The 18,398-nt window shown below is 35.5% G+C and overlaps 1 protein-coding gene across 2 annotated transcripts in view; it reads right to left on the bottom strand.

Moving 5' to 3' along the window:
- Positions 1-11,727: 11,727 nt before the first annotated feature.
- Positions 11,728-18,398, bottom strand: part of tgfbr1a (transforming growth factor, beta receptor 1 a) — a 68,744-nt gene continuing 62,073 nt past the window's right edge. For both annotated transcript variants that reach the window (XM_051701071.1, XM_051701072.1), the window contains exon 9: positions 11,728-13,039. In XM_051701071.1, the coding sequence (XP_051557031.1) occupies positions 12,914-13,039 (126 nt within the window). In that variant the 3' untranslated portion in view covers positions 11,728-12,913. The remainder of the gene's footprint in view (positions 13,040-18,398) is intronic.

The raw sequence follows: 18,398 nt of genomic DNA on the forward strand, positions 1-18,398 counted from the left end.
AACTGTTCAAATGTAAGAATATTGATATTTTTGGCATGTTAACAGACAAATATAAAAATGTATTTATTTAATTAATTTTATATAATATTTAGAAATTCTTTGACATTTCAAAATATACATTAACTACAGCAAAACCAGTGTGATAGTTGTGAAGACATCTTTTTTATCAACATTTCTGTGAAATGTTATCTACAAAGTATCATAATATACAATTTATATTAACATCTAATTTGATAATTACTAGTAATTTGAATGAATTTCCTATTACTCATAACTGCTCAATACAACTTGGTGGTCAAAAGTTATGAAACCAATTATATTCTTTTTCAACTTATCAAAACAACTGTACAACTTAAGTATACAACAGTAATATTTCTTTACTATGTTTTTAAGCAAAATCAATTTTATTTACTTGCATTCCGAATTTTGATGTGTGTGTGTATGCTTCAAACTGGTTTGGCATCAGTTGGCTGCAGAGTAAAATGTGGACAATTTCCTCTTTCAAGCCCTATTTAGACTAATGTGTGCATAAACTTTTGCTCTAGCCACCAGGGGTGTAAAGTAATAGAGTAAAAATACTTATGTATAATACTTAGGTATTATTTTTGGGGATTTGTACTTTACTCAAGTGCAATTTAAACCGAATACTTGTACTTTTACTTAATTACATTTCCAAAGAAAAAATAGTACTTTTTACTACAATTTTATCTCAACTTGAAAAGTATTCATTACAGTCTTACTGGACTGAAGCCACCTATTCACTGTATCTGTCAAATGACAGATGACAGACCAGAGGTTAGTCGTTTCAAATGCAGTGTCGCACAGCGGCTGTGTGGAGTTCTGACTATCTGCAGAGGCAGAATTTCAGATCTGATTTGAGCTTCGGATACACTGAAATATTAGTGCGACTACATAGACCATAAATGACCTCCCAAATGAATGTGATGTATTCATTCACAATTATGAGCACAAAGCTAGAAACACTGACTGTTTTTGTCCTAAACTTTAATCAAAACACCTGCTACTTCAACAGATTTGAAATGTTCAGTTATGAAATGATCATTAACTGCAAATATATTGTATATAAAAAAAAAGTCTTTTGTAATTAAATGTGTACATGCCATTTATTTCTACACGGCTTCATATTTATACCATATCTATGAATTTCTACTCCTATTTACTAAATTATTATTGTTGCTGTTGTTGTTAGTCAACTATTAATCATAATAATAACAACTGTAAAATCAGCAATGATAATGATGATAATGATGGAATCTAAGTAATTAATAATTATGAATTTAATTGAATTCATCCATCTGCTCAACAGCAATATTTGGTAGCAAACCTCAGAAAACAATTCACGAAACCAACAATATTACTAACTTTCTTCAAAGCTTCATTTGATTTTTCTTTTTATCTTTCTCTATGTCTCAAGGGTCTGGGTTTATTGCAATTCATGAGTGCTTTCTCCCATGCAATGAACATTGTGTGACTGTGGCAACTTTTTGCTAAATAAAATTATGTGGTTCATTACACGTCTCAGGGCAGTTCCGAAGTCAAATGATATCCGGAACAGACAAGGTTTTTAAGGTTAATGTTCTATCTAGATTTAAATCAACAAAACCTACCTCCCTATACCCTAAACCTAAACCTAACAGATAGTGTCAGAAAAAGCAAATGTGACATGAAAAACTATTTCTGAAGCAACCACATCATTTTGTGGTACTTCTATGACACTTTCAGCTCACGTGTCGACTCGTGTGCACTTCAGGACTTGTACCCCTGTCCTTTGTATCTCATATGCAACACTCTTATCAGTTTGATAGCTACCACACAGTTTGATCACACTTAAACAACCTTGTAAATGTAGTTGGTTATGTAATGCAAACATTAAAATGAGTCATGCGCTATAGTAAAAGTTTATATGTCATAAGATAGCATTGTGTTAGGAACAGAGCGAAAAGTGTTTATGAACTGATAATCTGCCATTTTACTCATGATTTGAGTGAAAGGGGGATAAATGTAATTGTTGTTTTAGCACCTCCAGTGTTCATTCCACCAGGAAATTGCTGTGTTATGTACAATAGGCCACATAAAAATGTAGTTATTGTAAGATGATTCTATGACCAGGTTGAGAATGCCACTGGAGGAGAATTATAAAACAGTTTGATAAGAAGACTGAACTGTTTGAACCTCACCTCCAGTAGCTTAGTATGTCAGGGGCTGGGTATCCAGGACCACTTGTGATAAATTGCTCTTATTGAAACCAGTAAAAGAGAGAAAGTTCCTTGTCTGAGCTCATGAATTCTCTGTTTTCAGTGTGCATGTGAATGAATCCTTTAACCGCTTTTGTGTTTAAACTTTAGCATTTAAGTATCAACGGGAAAAGTTTGAGGTTAGTAAAGATTGAGGAACTTAAATCTCAAAGAGAATGTGCTGGTTTCCTAGCTCCATGTTTCTCTCCTAAGGGCCACAACTGTCCATTTCAGTATTTCAGCATCTACATTTTTTTTTATTATTATTTGTTATAGGCAGGGTTTGAGAGCAACGAAATACAAGTAACAGGATTACGTATTTAAAATACAAAATATAAGTAACTGTATTCCACTACAGTTACAATTTAAATCATTAGTATTTAAAATAGTTACATTCAAAAAGTATTTTGATTACTGAAGAGATTATTTACATTTTATTGTCATTTGTTTCATTTAATATTTAGTCCTTTCAGATGGAAAACATTTATACATACAAATGATGCGATCCAAAGTGCATTTGAACAGCGGTGAAACACTTTCTTATGATGTGTTACATTCATACGAGCAGACAGAGAAGTAAGTTTGAAGTAAGTTTGGAGCAGAAGAAATAGAAATAAACCTTGTGTAAATTGTCAGTTTTAAGCTAAGCTAAAATGCTATTTCTAGCCATTTTACATGCACGTTACCAGGCACGATCATATTTTTTTATCAAGAAAATTCACGTTGGATCATAATTTCTTTTTTCTAGTAAGACCTTTGATATTAGGGCAAAAATCATATTCTTGATAATAATTTTTTTTATTGTTTTCCTGTAAAAAATATCTGAAAATCCTTAAAACAAGATCAATTTGATTTATCTTGTTTTAGAAACAACACTGCATAAGATATTTAGGTTTTTCAGAGAATGTATTTTTAACATGTATTTTGTCTTACTGTACTGGCAGAGTTTTTATAGTCAAAACAAGTGAAAAAATCTACCAGTGCTGAAGAAGTAATCCAAAGTATTTAGAATACGTTACTGACCTTGAGTAATCTAACGGAATACATTACAAATTACATTTTACAGCATGTATTCTGTAATCTGTAGTGGAATACATTTCAAAAGTAACCCTCCCAACCCTGGTTATAGGCTACTTACTGTACATGACGTACACAGGATAACCTTCTTCAAAGTACCAACAGTACTTTTTTCTGCAGTTGTCTGCAAAAAATAAATAATAAAAAAGTTATTAAATCTCAAGTTTAACAAATTTCCAACAAAACAAAAAGTATATTCCGAAAAGAGGAAACAATATCAACATTTATAGACTATAGTAGTAGCCTATAGTAAATATATTTATGGTGAAACCTACACAAATGCAACTATTGCAAAATAACCCAAAATAAATGATTGTGAAAATGGTAATCTAAAAAAAAAACAAAAAAAAAACAAAACAAAAAAAAACTGTTAAAAAAACTATTATTTTTGCCATTGTTTCTCTTAGGGATTGTTTCTTTTTCTTTAGCATGTCAACAATGGGGATATTTCAGTTTGTGCCTGTAACCAATTTTCAGCGGAGCTGGGGATCGTACACAATAGCTCATGGAAAATTAACTACAAAGAACTTATTTTCTATTTCCTGACAAAGAACAGTAAACATTGTTGAATGCTGAATGGACAGCATGTCTCTGTGTGAAAATTAATGTAGGGTGTTTGTGTCTGAGCAAGAGATGTATTACACTAAAATAGATTATAAAAATAAATCAAAGACTTGCAACATTATTAAAAACATATATTTACGTATATTTTTGAAAGCTGTAAATCTTAATGAAAGGTATTCTACATATGTTTTTATCATAATATTTCTCACCTCAGCAATTAAACAAAGTGTGTTCAGGATGCTGCATAACTCACATTCTGTATTTCAGCCTCTCAGCGCCAGTAGAGCCTATTTTATTTTAACATCGATAATTGAGATAATACAAGAGACATGCAGAAGTTACTGAAGCTGCCCTTAAGTGCACATTTTCGCAGTTGGATTGTTGATCCACATTTCCTGTACTTGTGCATTATTCAAGTGTTAGCACTCTTGTAGTGTCATCTTTCACATCCCTGCGACATCTACAACAGTCTCCTAACTTCTACTTTACACAGTGTGTGAAGGATTACATCACATGACTTCATATCACAATGACACGTTTGTGTAGCTCTCCATTAAAAAAGCCTCTGAAATATAGCATAGCCTAAAAATTTGGCTTATAAACTAGAATTAAAAAGACTCATTGAAATTAATTTAATGGCCATAAAAACTATTTTATTAACTTTTGCCTATTTCCCATACTCACTTTTTTTTTGTCTCTCACTGGCACTGCATCTTTTTACACACTCCTGTACAAAACAGACATGACAGATGTAACAAACATAACACATCTCTGGCCTCTGAAACAGACAAGACAAATTTTGCTTGACTTCAGCTCCTCTGCACTTATTTATAATGCAGACTTCATAAAAGTTTGAGCACACCTGAGCCAGCAGATGTCACAGGTCCAGAATGTGGATGAGGAAAATCTCTTCATTTCAAAACAGAGCACAATATGAAGAGAGCTCTGAGAGCACAGAATTATACATCTTGAAGAAAACAGAGGAAAAATCTACAAAAACAGCAAGAACATTTTTTAGAAATATGTGTTCAATGCATTATCCAGGTTTGCTTTTTATTCATGTGAAAAAAGAAATGTTGAATTAACAAACATGGATAGTTAGATGTCGTTATGTATATAATCACCAAGCACAAATTTAGACAGTTTAGTGTGTGGAAGTGAATGCTCTTAGTTTGTGGAACATGAGGCAGCATCAAAGACAAGCACACAGTTAAATATCTGGTGGCCCCAGGGATTAAATAGATTTGACTAGATGTTTCCATAATAGCCTATATTTTTCTGAGATGAATCAACTGTTAAGGGCAACATATGAGGGAGTTTAAAAAGAATCTTTCTTGTGAAAAAAATTAAATAAGGTTTCATTTTACCAACAATTAATAGTACTTTTAAACCATTTACTAATCTTAGTTAATGTTAATTTCAACAAGTAGTATACTATTACATTTTTTAAATCAAAAGTTGTATTAGTTAACATTAGTTAATGCACTATGAACTAATATGAACTAACAATTAACAACTGTATTTTTTTTATTTTTTATTAACTAGCATTAACAAAGATTAATAAATTCTGTAAATAGATATTATAAATTGTTTGTTCATGATATCTAATGCATTAACTAATGTTAACAAATGGAACCTTACTAAGTTTGATCATGATTTGCCTTTTCATCTGTGTGGCTCCCTTTTTCTGCATATACACATCTCACACTTAAATGCCTTGAAATGACAAAAGTAGTTGAGTCGAAATTATCTTTTTTGTGGTAATTAGCATTGTCACAAATACTGCATTGATCTTAACTTGAAATTGAACCCAGAATATTCCTTTAACCAAGATTGTAGGGATATAGAATTAGGTTTAAGGTTTGGCTTAGAGATGGGGGTTGTGGTTCAAACACCATTCATTTCCCTCTGATTTTAGGGATATTTTATAGATAGTGCTGTGGTTAGAGATAGGGTTAGGACTAAGATTCTATTGCAGGAATGCTGTTCCAGGAACAACAAAAGATGTTTATCCAGGAGCATGTCTTACTTGTCTAAATCATGGTGACACAGATGACTCAAACTTGAGAGATATACAGCTACTAGGGATGTCATAAAATATTGATATGTCGATTATTGATCAGCAAGTTATTTTATCAATACATTTTTGAGGCATCGATATATTAACATCAACTGACATTTAAAATAGAAGCCTAATTTGTATGCTTTCCAGTTCACTCAGTTCCATTCCATTCAATGTTGTCTCACGTATTAGCTTTGGGAGACCACAAGGGGGTGATATAACATTTACTGAAGCCGGTCTCGGTATGTCACATACGCATTACGAGCCGATGCAGAGACGAGCCACTTCTATTAAAATGAATGGGAGAAACTGGAACACCCAACAGCAGCCAATGGTCAACAGATGTAGAAAAGTAAGTCCCACCTTACAGGTAAAAGATCTAATCTCCTTTTAGATACAGACATTGGCTGTCAATGAACTTGAGAACGTGTATGCGCATTAGCTTATACAAGCCAGGAAATGTTCGTTTTTTAGCATAATCTGAGGTAAAGAAGCACAATTTATGATACGAGTGTTGTCAGATTTGACTGTCGTTTTGAAATTTGTTCTTTTATCATAATCTTGACCAACCGTTTTGTAGATTTCGGTCTTTCCCCTCATTGCCTCCAAAATTTTTGGGAGACCACACACTTTGTAAAAACTCTGTGAATTGAAAAGCCAGAAATAATAGCCACAGAATTTAGAAGGATTGGCACTCCTAAGAACATGTAAGATTTATTTTTTATCCATTGTCGTTTTCACATAAATGGGGAAAAAACAGTTTTACGGATGTGACATCTCTTCATTACGGAAGTGACAGTTGTGAAAAGAGCACTTACATCTTGAGGGGAAACCATTCAAAATGCTTTGAAACCTGCAGAATTTGACCTCTGAGATATATTATATTGCGTTATAATACCCATCAATGCTGCAGGTGAATTGAAATAAGTTTGAATAAAATTGAAATCGCTATTTTTCATGGTATGGTTGACATTTTCGTGGAATTGCCCAGAAGTGGGTTTAAAGTTTGGCTTGGAGATGGGGGTTGTGGTTCAAACACCATTCATTTCCCTCTGATTATAGGGATATTTTATAGATAGGGCTGTGATTAGAGGCAGGGTTAAGACTAAGATTCTATTGCAGGAATGCTGTTCCAGGAACAACAAAAGATGTTTATCCAGGAGCATGTCTTATGTTCTTTGATCGGAATCTTGACAATCCATTTTGTATATTTCTGTCTTTCCCCCATTCATGACTGGAAATAGCCTCCCAATGGTAGCCCAAAGTTAAGTTTTTTGATTCTCTTTAAGAATTAACAAAGTAACGTTGATGAGTTTGCAGGTTAGTGTATGAAACTGGTGTAACTGTGCAAACTGAACGATTAAAAATGGCAATGTTTATTATGCAATTTCCCTGTATGTAGCCTTGAATAGGTCTTTTAAGTGGTCAAACCACAGAAGACATACTTGTAACTGAAAATACATTGTGTAGGCTCTATGAAAGATACTTAAAACAATATATCATCCAGTAATGACTAGAGTAAATAATCTATGTCCTTTGATAACGATATGGGTCGAATTTAATGGAAAACTATACGAGTTGAGCTTCGTGGCACTGCGGAATTTTTAACAGCTGAGCAGGAGGTCGGTGTATAAGTACCTTAATAGAAAATAATTGTTTCTTAATTTTAGGACAAGTCATGATGTCTGCTAGATTCGTCCGCTGCGCGACCACTTTATCAAAGTTGTGTTGAGAAATATCTTTGAAAGACAAAGATTATTGTGCAATGATCAGCCCTATTTATATATCAAAAAATCCCCCATATATTGATAATCATCTGGAAAATCTTCAGATTTTCGATGCGTGAAAATGGCATAGATCCCAACCCTAACAGCTACATACCATACAAGAACAGTGAGGAGGCAATGTGCTCACGATAAAGTGCGAACCAGCAAAGACTGCACCACATTCTCAAAGGCAAAATAAAGTACCCATTTATTAACATGAAATCCAAATTTGTAATGTTAACAGACAAAAGAACCACATCCAGTACAATTCTTTGAGCATTCCTAGTCTCACCCAGTAACAGGCTCTTCCTCATTTTGACCTGTGGAAATGGCAGTCTTAAGCACATTACCCTGAATGACAACATGATGTAGGCAAAAAAAAAAAAAAAAAGATCAACGTTGAGAGAAAGAATATGAGACCCAAAAGCAAATAACATTCTCATTTATAAGGACTGCCAAGTGTTTTAAGTATAAGGGAGAGAACAAGAATACCATCCTTGAACACAATTTTTCAAAAGAAAAAAAAAAACAACCTCAATTGTGCATTTTTGACACTTTGTACAAATAAAACATCAAATCTACAGAAATTAACAAATCTTTATGTACACTGAGGTAAATGATAAACATTGGTCAAAAGAGAGGTATTATGCTTTGACATGAATTGTTTTTGTGCTTTGCACTAAAACTTGTTTTTTTAATGATATCTTCATTTGTAAGACTTCAATCTCACAGAAACAACAAAGGATAAACATTTACACCGACTTTAAAGTAGTCACTAAATATAAAAAAGGCTTTCTTTCAGCTTTTGTAGAATGACTATACAGAGGAAATACTAGAACAACATCAAGCAAATGAACTCTGTACATAAACTACAACCTTGGAATGAACAAAGAAGAAAAAAGTCCCAAGTACATCCATCCAATATGAGGAAATAGTTAGAGATATGTAAAAACATTTTCTATGTGTTTTGGGGCTTCAGAATACTAATAGCTTATGACTTCACAGAGAGCACAAATGTTTATAAAATATAGGCACTTTTATTGCATCATGCACTGGAAAGCACAGTGAGTTTGAAATTCAGCTTGCCTATCACAGAATATATATTCCTGTCTGCATCCCACATCATTTCCTCCCCTTTGTGCTAATCAGCCTGGAGCTCTCATTTACATAGTCATCAGAGCATTCATTCACTGACATTGTTAAAGACAGGTTCAAGTTACCGGAAAGTGGCAGCACTCATCATATGGGCTGTGGTGCTACCACCTTCCAAACTCACAATCAAAATACTGCATGTTCAAAGTGACTATGTACTCACAGGAAAGTTTCCTATTTTATATATATAAAAATATGTACACTGACTCTGTAACACATAAATAAGTCTCTGTATATTAACATTAATGCATTAGGTATCTGGAAATAACAATTAACTACGTCTTTTAAAGCATTTATTAATTTTGGTTAATGTGAATGTATAAATATGCTGTTGTATTGTTAGTTCAGAATTATGGTTCCCACTTTTTGACCAATGAATTTCTATAAACATAGTGATTACTGCATAAGGATATTTAGAAATCATTGTATAGCGATTGCACTGACAAAGAGCGATTTCTTATAGACTTTTCCATGACTATTTTTATTTTTTTTTTATTAATTCCCATGGCCAGATTTTAAAATTCCCTGATATTTCCAGTTGTTCTATGACTGTGGCAACCCTGCATAATGTTAACATTCATATACTGTATGTTAACTAATGTTAACACATCTTTAATGTTAAAAATGCATCCATATATGTAGAAACAAACAAAGATTAATAAATGCTATTGTTTACTATTGCGTTAACTAATTTTAACATATACAACCTTATTGTAAAGTGTAACTACTGACTCTTCAGACACCTTAGAAGACAGAAAATAAAACCTATGAAAATAGAATCGAAAGATAATATACAGAGTCTGAGCTGGTGAGTTTGTGGATATCTGATATCTCTTGGGGGGGTTGCAAAAAAGAAAAACAAACATCAGATTTGTTTCATTCTTTGTTGAACATACTGAAGGCTGCTAGTGATTGTTGGCATGTATTTATAATGAGAGTCCAGAGTGATGGAGGTTCATAACCATTCACATCCTCGAACTTCAAAAGAGTCTTTTTGGTTCACAAAATGTGAGATTTCTACTACACATTTCACAGCCAATGACGCTGAACGGCCCTTAATATTTGGCTGTCTGAATAAATACTAATTTCTCAAAAGACTATCTAAACAATTTTTACAGATCAAAGCGACATTCTATTCTCCACTATTCAAACAAAAAGTTGTTTAAGAGACATAATATTCACTGATTCTCGGCACTCTCATTCTCCATATATGCCCAAATATGCAACAAAAACACTTATTGCTTAACTTGACCAAACACAGACATACATAAAGTTACACAACCACTTTGCGGCTAAATGAGTTTTGCTCGACGATGTGTGACGTCACATTAAAACAATCGAAAAGCTTCATCTTGTGCTGATCGGAATTAAAACCACACCTTAACAGTAGTATGTACAGCAAAACTAGAAATTGTTTGTTTTTTTCAACCCATTCAGCTCACAGTCTAATGACTATGCACAGTGCAAAATATAAAATGTCATAGTTAGCATCTTAAAGGAATAGTTCACAAAAAATGTAAATTCTTTCATCATTTACTCACCCTCATGTCACTCCAAACTTGTATGACCTTCAGCTAAACATAAAATTCGATATTTTAACAAAGGCATGATTGCTTCCATAAAATACAAGCATACTGTATAGTGACTCACTTAAGCTTGAAAAATCACCCAAAAGAGTCATAAAAGTAGTTAATGCAACTTGTGTCATTTCCCAAGTCTTCTGAAGACATACGACCAGTTTATAATGGTGAACAGATAGAAATGTAAGTCATTATTTACGCTCAAATAAAATAAAATAAAACCCCTGTTTTTTAAGCTATAAAGGGAGTTACTACAAACTGCTATTGTATTAAAACCTTTAAAATATCTCCTGTGTTCTGCAGAAGAAAGTCAATACAGGTTTGGAATGAAATGAGGGTGGGTAAATAATCCCTGCATTCCAAACGGCATAAAAGATGGCTTCAGAGGGCACTATGAAGGGAGAACAATCATGATGGCCATACTGCAAGGTTGTTCAAAACAGAATTTCAAATAAAAATGAATTTAAAAGTGCATTCCAAATGACCGTTATTTTTAACCCCCACACATTTTAGCACTCCAAAGCTCTCACAGTGGATGGTAAAGTCTTTGAAGGCAATAGGGCTTAGGGATGATCACTTCTGAATGGAACACACCTAATGACAGAAATTTCATGTTGTGTGAACTATTCCTTTAAGGAAAGCTTATAAAAAGTTCTACATCTTTCCATGTTCTCTTAAAGCCTCTAATTGCTCGACTGAAAACCGTGTGCAGCAGAGAAAGAGTGAGGCAAACATAGTTAGATAATACCTTATCGGACAGATAATGCCTTATCTGATTATGACAGCATCATACTTTTAATACAAAGAGCACACTACCACTGCAAAACTATATTACATAAATTGTAGTATCCTTTCTACAGCAATACAGAGACACACTATAGTTAAAGGAAAATTAAGATTTTTCAGCTCTGTAGGCCCATACAATGCAAGTGAATGGTGACCAAAACTTTGAATCTCCAAAAGCACATAAAGGCAGCACAAAAGTAATCCATCAGACTCCAGTGGTTAAATCCATATCTTCAGAAGCGATGTGGTTAAGGGTGGGTGAGAAACAGATCAATATTTAAGTCGTTTTTTTACTATAAATCTCCACTTTTACTTCCACATTCTTCTTTTGTTTTTGGTGATTCACATTTTTCGTGCATATTGCCACCTACAGGGCAGGAAGGAGAATTTATAGTACGAAAGGACTTAAATATGGATCAGTTTCTCATCCACCTTGATCACATCGCCTCTGAAGATATAGATTTAACTAATGGAGTCTTATGGATTACTTTTATGCTGCCTTTATATGCTTTTTAAACATTTGGTACCCATTCACTTGCATTGAAAGGACCTACAGAGCTGAAATATTCTTCTAAAACTTTGTGTTCAGCAGAAGAAAGTCATACACATGCATGAGGGCGAGTAAATGATGAGAGAATTTTCATGTTTGGGTGAAATATTCCTTTAAATTGGCCTTTGTAAAAGTGGCTCACTTTTCTGATAGATTCTTTAAGGACTGGTCCCTCCAGGCAGCTCTCTGGGCTGCTTCTAACGTGCATTATCATTGAATGCACTGCCTTTGCTTGAAGTTGCAAGCAGCTTGAAGTTATAAGCAGCATGATGAAGTAGCCAGTCAAATTTCGAAACCATTTCCAAACAATCAGGCAAGGCTTTGGATCCTGTGTTCGAGCAATCAGAAGAATATGCTGTAACTTTATGCTGAAACAGCCGTAACTTTTTTTAATTTGTTCTACTGCTTCCATATACAGACAAGTACATGTGGTGCCAGTAACCCAAACACAGTGTAAATAGACATAGTGTCTCAAACTACAGAGGTCCTTGTTACCAAATATGGTAAACATGATTAATTCAGAGAAGTGGCACTTCCTGGGATCACAAAGTCAAAGAACTCTGCAGTGATAAAATATGGAGCACACACACACAAAGTGCCTTGGTAAACCTACACATAAATATACACAAGCAACATTAGTCAAATATGTACATCTATAGACAACAGGCTATATACAAAAATAAAGACCATACAGAGCATCCTTATATCAGCAAATCAAAACAGGGTCAAGCCCAGCTTGCAAAGCACATCAATGACACTGAATGGCTGTCTATGGTTAGTTGTCCGGTCAGTCACCAAACAACTGAAAAGAAAAATCTGAGTATGGTAAACTGATATCCCAGAGGACTGATGTATAGCTTTGAGCACTGGTTTGTTTGTGAAATCCTGCAGTAGCTGAAAAGTTTGTTTGAGGTGATCTTGGATGAGGATGCATCTTTCCATGGACAGAGCGGAGTTTTAAATTTCAATACACTGGTCCCTCAATTGCTGTCCATTTCCCATAATTGGAGTGTTGAAGTAAACCTCCACAGCATTCTCACAAAATTTGTTTTGCTCTCTTTCATAACCTCCCAAGATCAGTGGAGGAAGTGGATAGGCAATGTGAAGATGACGAGTTGTATCTATATTTTGATGCCCTCTTGTTGGCTGAGCTGGGACAGAGACTTCTTCACGCGTAGCGCAGTGAGGCGAGCTGCTCCGTTGGCGTACCAGCATTCCCTCATGATCTTAGCCATCACACGCAGGGCCTGCAGGCAGGGAAATTTAGATGCCATCAGAGACAAACTTGCCATGTTACACTCTTCACTACACAGTAATGATGTAAAAATCTGGGGTGGGTATCAGTGCAGATTCTGATTCACAAGCTCTAGATTAGGTAAGTTTTAGATTAATTTGGGTATAATTCAGTAATAAAGTCTATTTTGCTTAAATACGAAGCAATTTGATTATTCTCAATTCCAATACAAGAAAATACCAACTATTTAGAGAGTAAACAGTCAGTAATGAAGAACAAAGAAACAAATTACAAGCAATAGCAGCAACAATAGAACAAAGTAACAAAACTACTTAAATTACGGGTCTTTACAGGGTGTTAATGGATTATTTTTTTAAAAGCTATTTTGAAGGATCTAAGATTCTCGTTATTTGTGTAGTTTTTCTCTCTCAACTCTCCTTTCCTTTTGGTCTGTTTACTAGATCACTTAGTGGTTGTCTTGCGTTCGATCTTTCGATTTTGAGAATCGATATCAGGATCATTCAAATGAAGATTGCGATTAATCGGGAAATCCTTTTTCCCCAGCCCTACACAAAACTACATATTTTCTAAATCAAATATTCGATGTGTTGCCTGAATGACCAGTCAACCTGTTGGTCTTAAAGAAGTCCTGTATGATTAGCATGGTGAACTCTGAACTCGAATCTGGATAACGAGAAGGCGCGTGACCAATTGAAGATGGAAACATCACATTAACCTTTTGGTTTAACACAAAGAATACATATTTTTCAGCTGCATGTTTTTATTGCAGCAGGAAAGTGAGTAGACGGTATTTTAAAATGTTTAATATAATATTATTGGGTATTTTATAATTTTTAGTATAATATTATTTGTGTTTTATTATTTGTTAAAACTAGAAGACGCTTTGAGCTGTTGAGAGCTGCGCGCGCAGAACGTGCTGCGGTGCCAGGCGAAAGTTTAAACGAGGCAGGAGAAAAGGCAGAGGAATAGAAATTGCGTACATCGGTTCTTGTGTATTTTCACTATTTTTGTTGAATGTGTGAAAGTGAATGAGATTTGAGGATGGGTCCGTCTTCTGAGATGCTATTCTTCTCACCACAATTGTACAGAGCGGTTATATGAGTTACCATAGACTTTGTCAGTTCGAAACAGTCTGGCCATTCTCTGTTGACGTTTCTCATCAACAAGGTGTTTCCATACACAGAACTGCCGCTCACTGAATGTTTTTTCTTTTTGGCACCATTCGGAGTAAATTCTAGCACTGTTGTGCTTGAAAATCCCAGAAGATCAGCAGTTACAGAAATACTCAAACCAGCCAATCTGGCACTAATAATCATGCCACGGTCTAAATCACTGACATTTTCCCCCATTCTGATGGTTGATGTTAACATTAACTGAAGCTCCTGACCCATATCTGCATTATTTTATGCACTGCACAGCTGCCACACGATTGGCTGATTAAATAATCGCATGGATGATTGTTGGTGCCAGATGGGCTGGTTTGAGTACTGACTATTCTGAGTATTGAGTTTACTCAGAATGGTGCCAAAAACAAAAAACATTCAGTGAGTGGCAGTTCTGTGGATGGAAATGCCTGTTGATGTGAGAAGTCAACAGAGAATGGACAGACTGGGTCGAACTGACAAAGTCTACGGTAACTCAGATAACAGCTCTGAACAATTGTGGTGAGAAGAATATAATCTCAGAATGCTATTCTGAGATGCGGGTTGGCGCTGTTTTGGCGGCACGAGAGGGACCTACACAATATTTGGCAGGTGGTTTTAATGTTGTGGCTAATCGGTGTGTGTGTATGTATATATATATATATATACAGGTGCATCTCAATAAATTAGAATGTCATGGAAAAGTTCATTTATTTCAGTAATTCAACTCAAATTGTGAAACTCGTGTATTAAATAATTTCAATGCACACAGACTGAAGTAGTTTAAGTCTTTGGTTCTTTTAACTGTGATGATTTTGGCTCACATTTAACAAAAACCCACCAATTCACTATCTCAAAAAATTAGAATATGGTGACATGCCAATCAGCTAATCAACTCAAAACACCTGCAAAGGTTTCGTGAGCCTTCAAAATGGTCTCTCAGTTTGGTTCACTAGGCTACACAATCATGGGGAAGACTGCTGATCTGACAGTTGTCCAGAAGACAATCATTGACACCCTTCACAAGGAGGGTAAGCCACAAACATTCATTGCCAAAGAAGCTGGCTGTTCACAGAGTGCTGTATCCAAGCATGTTAACAGAAAGTTGAATGGAAGGAAAAAGTGTGGAAGAAAAAGATGCACAACCAACCGAGAGAACCGCAGCCTTATGAGGATTGTCAAGCAAAATCGATTCAAGAATTTGGGTGAACTTCACAAGGAATGGACTGAGGCTGGGGTCAAGGCATCAAGAGCCACCACACACAGACGTATCAAGGAATTTGGCTACAGTTGTCGTATTCCTCTTGTTAAGCCTATATATATATATATATATATATAGACACACACACACACACACACACACACACACACACACACACACACACACACAGTATATAAAAAAGGGAGTATGTTACAACCCCTTTAAAAAACAAAACAATGCAAGACATGATGCTATAGCGGCTGTGCTTTAAAGGGCATGAATTTGCTAGCATACTAATTAAAGCACCACCAATACAAATATTATATATATATATACACACATACATACACAGTGCATCCGGAAAGTATTCACAGCGCTTCACTTTTTCCACATTTTGTTATGTTACAGCCTTATTCCAAAATGGATTAAATTCATTATTTTCCTCAAAATTCTACAAACAATACAAACAATACCCCATAATGACAATGTGAAAGAAGTTTCTTTGAAATCTTTGCAAATTTATTAAAAAAAAAAATAAATAAATAAAAAAAAAAAAAAAAAAAAAAAAAAAAATCACATGTACATAAGTATTCACAGCCTTTGCCATGACAATCAAAATTGAGCTCAGGTGCATCCTGTTTCCACTGATCATCCTCGAGATGTTTCTACAATTTGATTGGAGCCCACCTGTGGTAAATTCAGTTGATTGGACATGATTTGGAAAGGCACACACCTGTCTATATAAGGTCCCAGAGTTAACAGTGCATGTCAGAGCACAAACCAAGCCATGAAGTCCAAGGAATTGTCTGTAGACCTCGAGACAGGATTGTATTGAGACACAGATCTGGGGAAGGGTACAGAAAATTTCTGCAGCATTGAAGGTCCCAATGAGCACAGTGGCATCCATCATCCGTAAATGGAAGAAGTTTGGAACCACCAGGACTCTTCCTAGAGCTGGCTGCCTAGCCAAACTGAGCGATCAGGGGTGAAGGGCCTTAGTCAGGGAGGTGACCAAGAACCCGATGGTCACTCTGACAGAGCTCCAGCATTTCTCTGTGGAGAGAGGAGAACCTTCCACAAGAACAACCATCTCTGTAGCACTCCACCAATCAGGCCTGTATGGTAGAGTGGCCAGACGGAAGCCACTCCTCAGTAAAAGGCACATGACAGCCTGCCTGGAGTTTGCCAAAAGGCACCTGAAGGACTCTCAGACCATGAGAAACAAAGATTGAACTCTTTGCCCTGAATGGCAAGCGTCATGTCTGGAGGAAACCAGGCAACGCTCATCACCTGGCCAATACCATCCCTACATTGAAGCATGGTGGTGGCAGCATCATGCTGTGGGGGTGTTTTTCAGCGGCAGGAACTGGGAGACTAGTCAGGATCGAGGGAAAGATGAATGCAGCAATGTACAGAGACATCCTTGATGAAAACCTGCTCCAGAGCGCTCTGGACCTCAGACTAGGGCGAAGGTTCATCTTCCAACAGGACAACGACCCTAAGCACACAGCCAAGATAACAAAGGAGTGGCTCCGGGACAACTCTGTGAATGTCCTTGAGTGGCCCAGACTTGAACCCGATTGAACATCTCTGGAGAGATCTGAAAATGGCTGTGCACCGACGCTCCCCATCCAACCTGATGGAGCTTGAGAGGTCCTGCAAAGAAGAATGGGAGAAACTGCCCCAAAATAGGTGTGCCAAGCTTGTAGCATCATACTCAAAAAGATTTGAGGCTGTAATTGGTACCAAAGGTGCTTCAACAAAGTATTGAGCAAAGGCTGTGAATACTTATGTACATGTAATTTGTTTCGTTTTTTTATTTTTAATAAATTTGCAAAGATTTCAAAGAAACTTCTTTCACATTGTCATTATGGGGTATTGTTTGTAGAATTTTGAGGAAAATAATGAATTTAATCCATTTTGGAATAAGGCTATAACATAACAAAATGTGGAAAAAGTGAAGCGCTGTGAATACTTTCCGGATGCACTGTGTATGTATATATATATATATATATATATATATATATATAAAATGACCTCACTAACCAACTATTCAGTGTTGTCTAACGTGATAACTCACCCTCTTTCATTACTATCGGTGGCAGTTTTGATAACCCTACTTTTATAACTTTAGCAAGCTTCTGCAAAGTGTTTTATTTCATAAAGAAATCACTGTAAAGCCCAGACTTGAAAGAACTCCTAGTATTCATTCGCTTGTAACAAAAAAAAAAAAAAAAAAGAAACAAAAAAAACAAAACAAAAAAAAAAAAAAAAACATTTAGGTTTGTTTAATAGACATTCAAAGGATTGGAGGATCTTTATTACAGAGAGCATGAAACATTTGCTGTGGCCTTCTCGCCTCCTTTTCAAAGATCACTGTCTAGACAGCTCATTCTATTACACCCTACACCCATGCATACAGTACATACAAACTTTGAAAATGTCAACTCAAGTGAACTCAGTTCACCTAGCAAAAAAACTAAATCTTTTTGCAAAGTGAAAATAATATACAGTAGGTTAATGTATAGCTCTTTGAGAAAGTGAGGTTTACTAGTTCTTCAGGTCACATAGGAATTCCACTGTTGAGTGGCAGGGGATGATAATAGATCTCATTTCCACTTTATCTGTGTTTTTAATAGGGATTCCCTGGAGTTCGAGTACTCGTAAATGACAGCAAATGATCTATCATGAAAATACAATATTTGTGTGACGACTTTTATTTAGCCATTTTTCACCTTTATTATATAGGAAAGTGGAGAGAGACAAGAAAATGGCAGGAAAGAAGAAGGGGGAAGAATCTTGAGCCGGGACACAGACTCGGGTCACCCGTGACGCTACCGCACCATATGTCGGACTCGAAGCACTGTCCACAAGGCAATGACTCCAACAAGACTTTTTTTTATAACTTCAAAACATTTCACATCAATAAAAATTTAGTAACAACTACACAAAAATGTGTCAAAAAGGGGCCTTTATTTGTCGAGTAAAGTAGACAAATTGACCGAAAT

This window comes from Myxocyprinus asiaticus, chromosome 6 (assembly GCF_019703515.2).
Source record: "Myxocyprinus asiaticus isolate MX2 ecotype Aquarium Trade chromosome 6, UBuf_Myxa_2, whole genome shotgun sequence".
Taxonomy (NCBI): Eukaryota; Metazoa; Chordata; class Actinopteri; order Cypriniformes; family Catostomidae; genus Myxocyprinus; species Myxocyprinus asiaticus.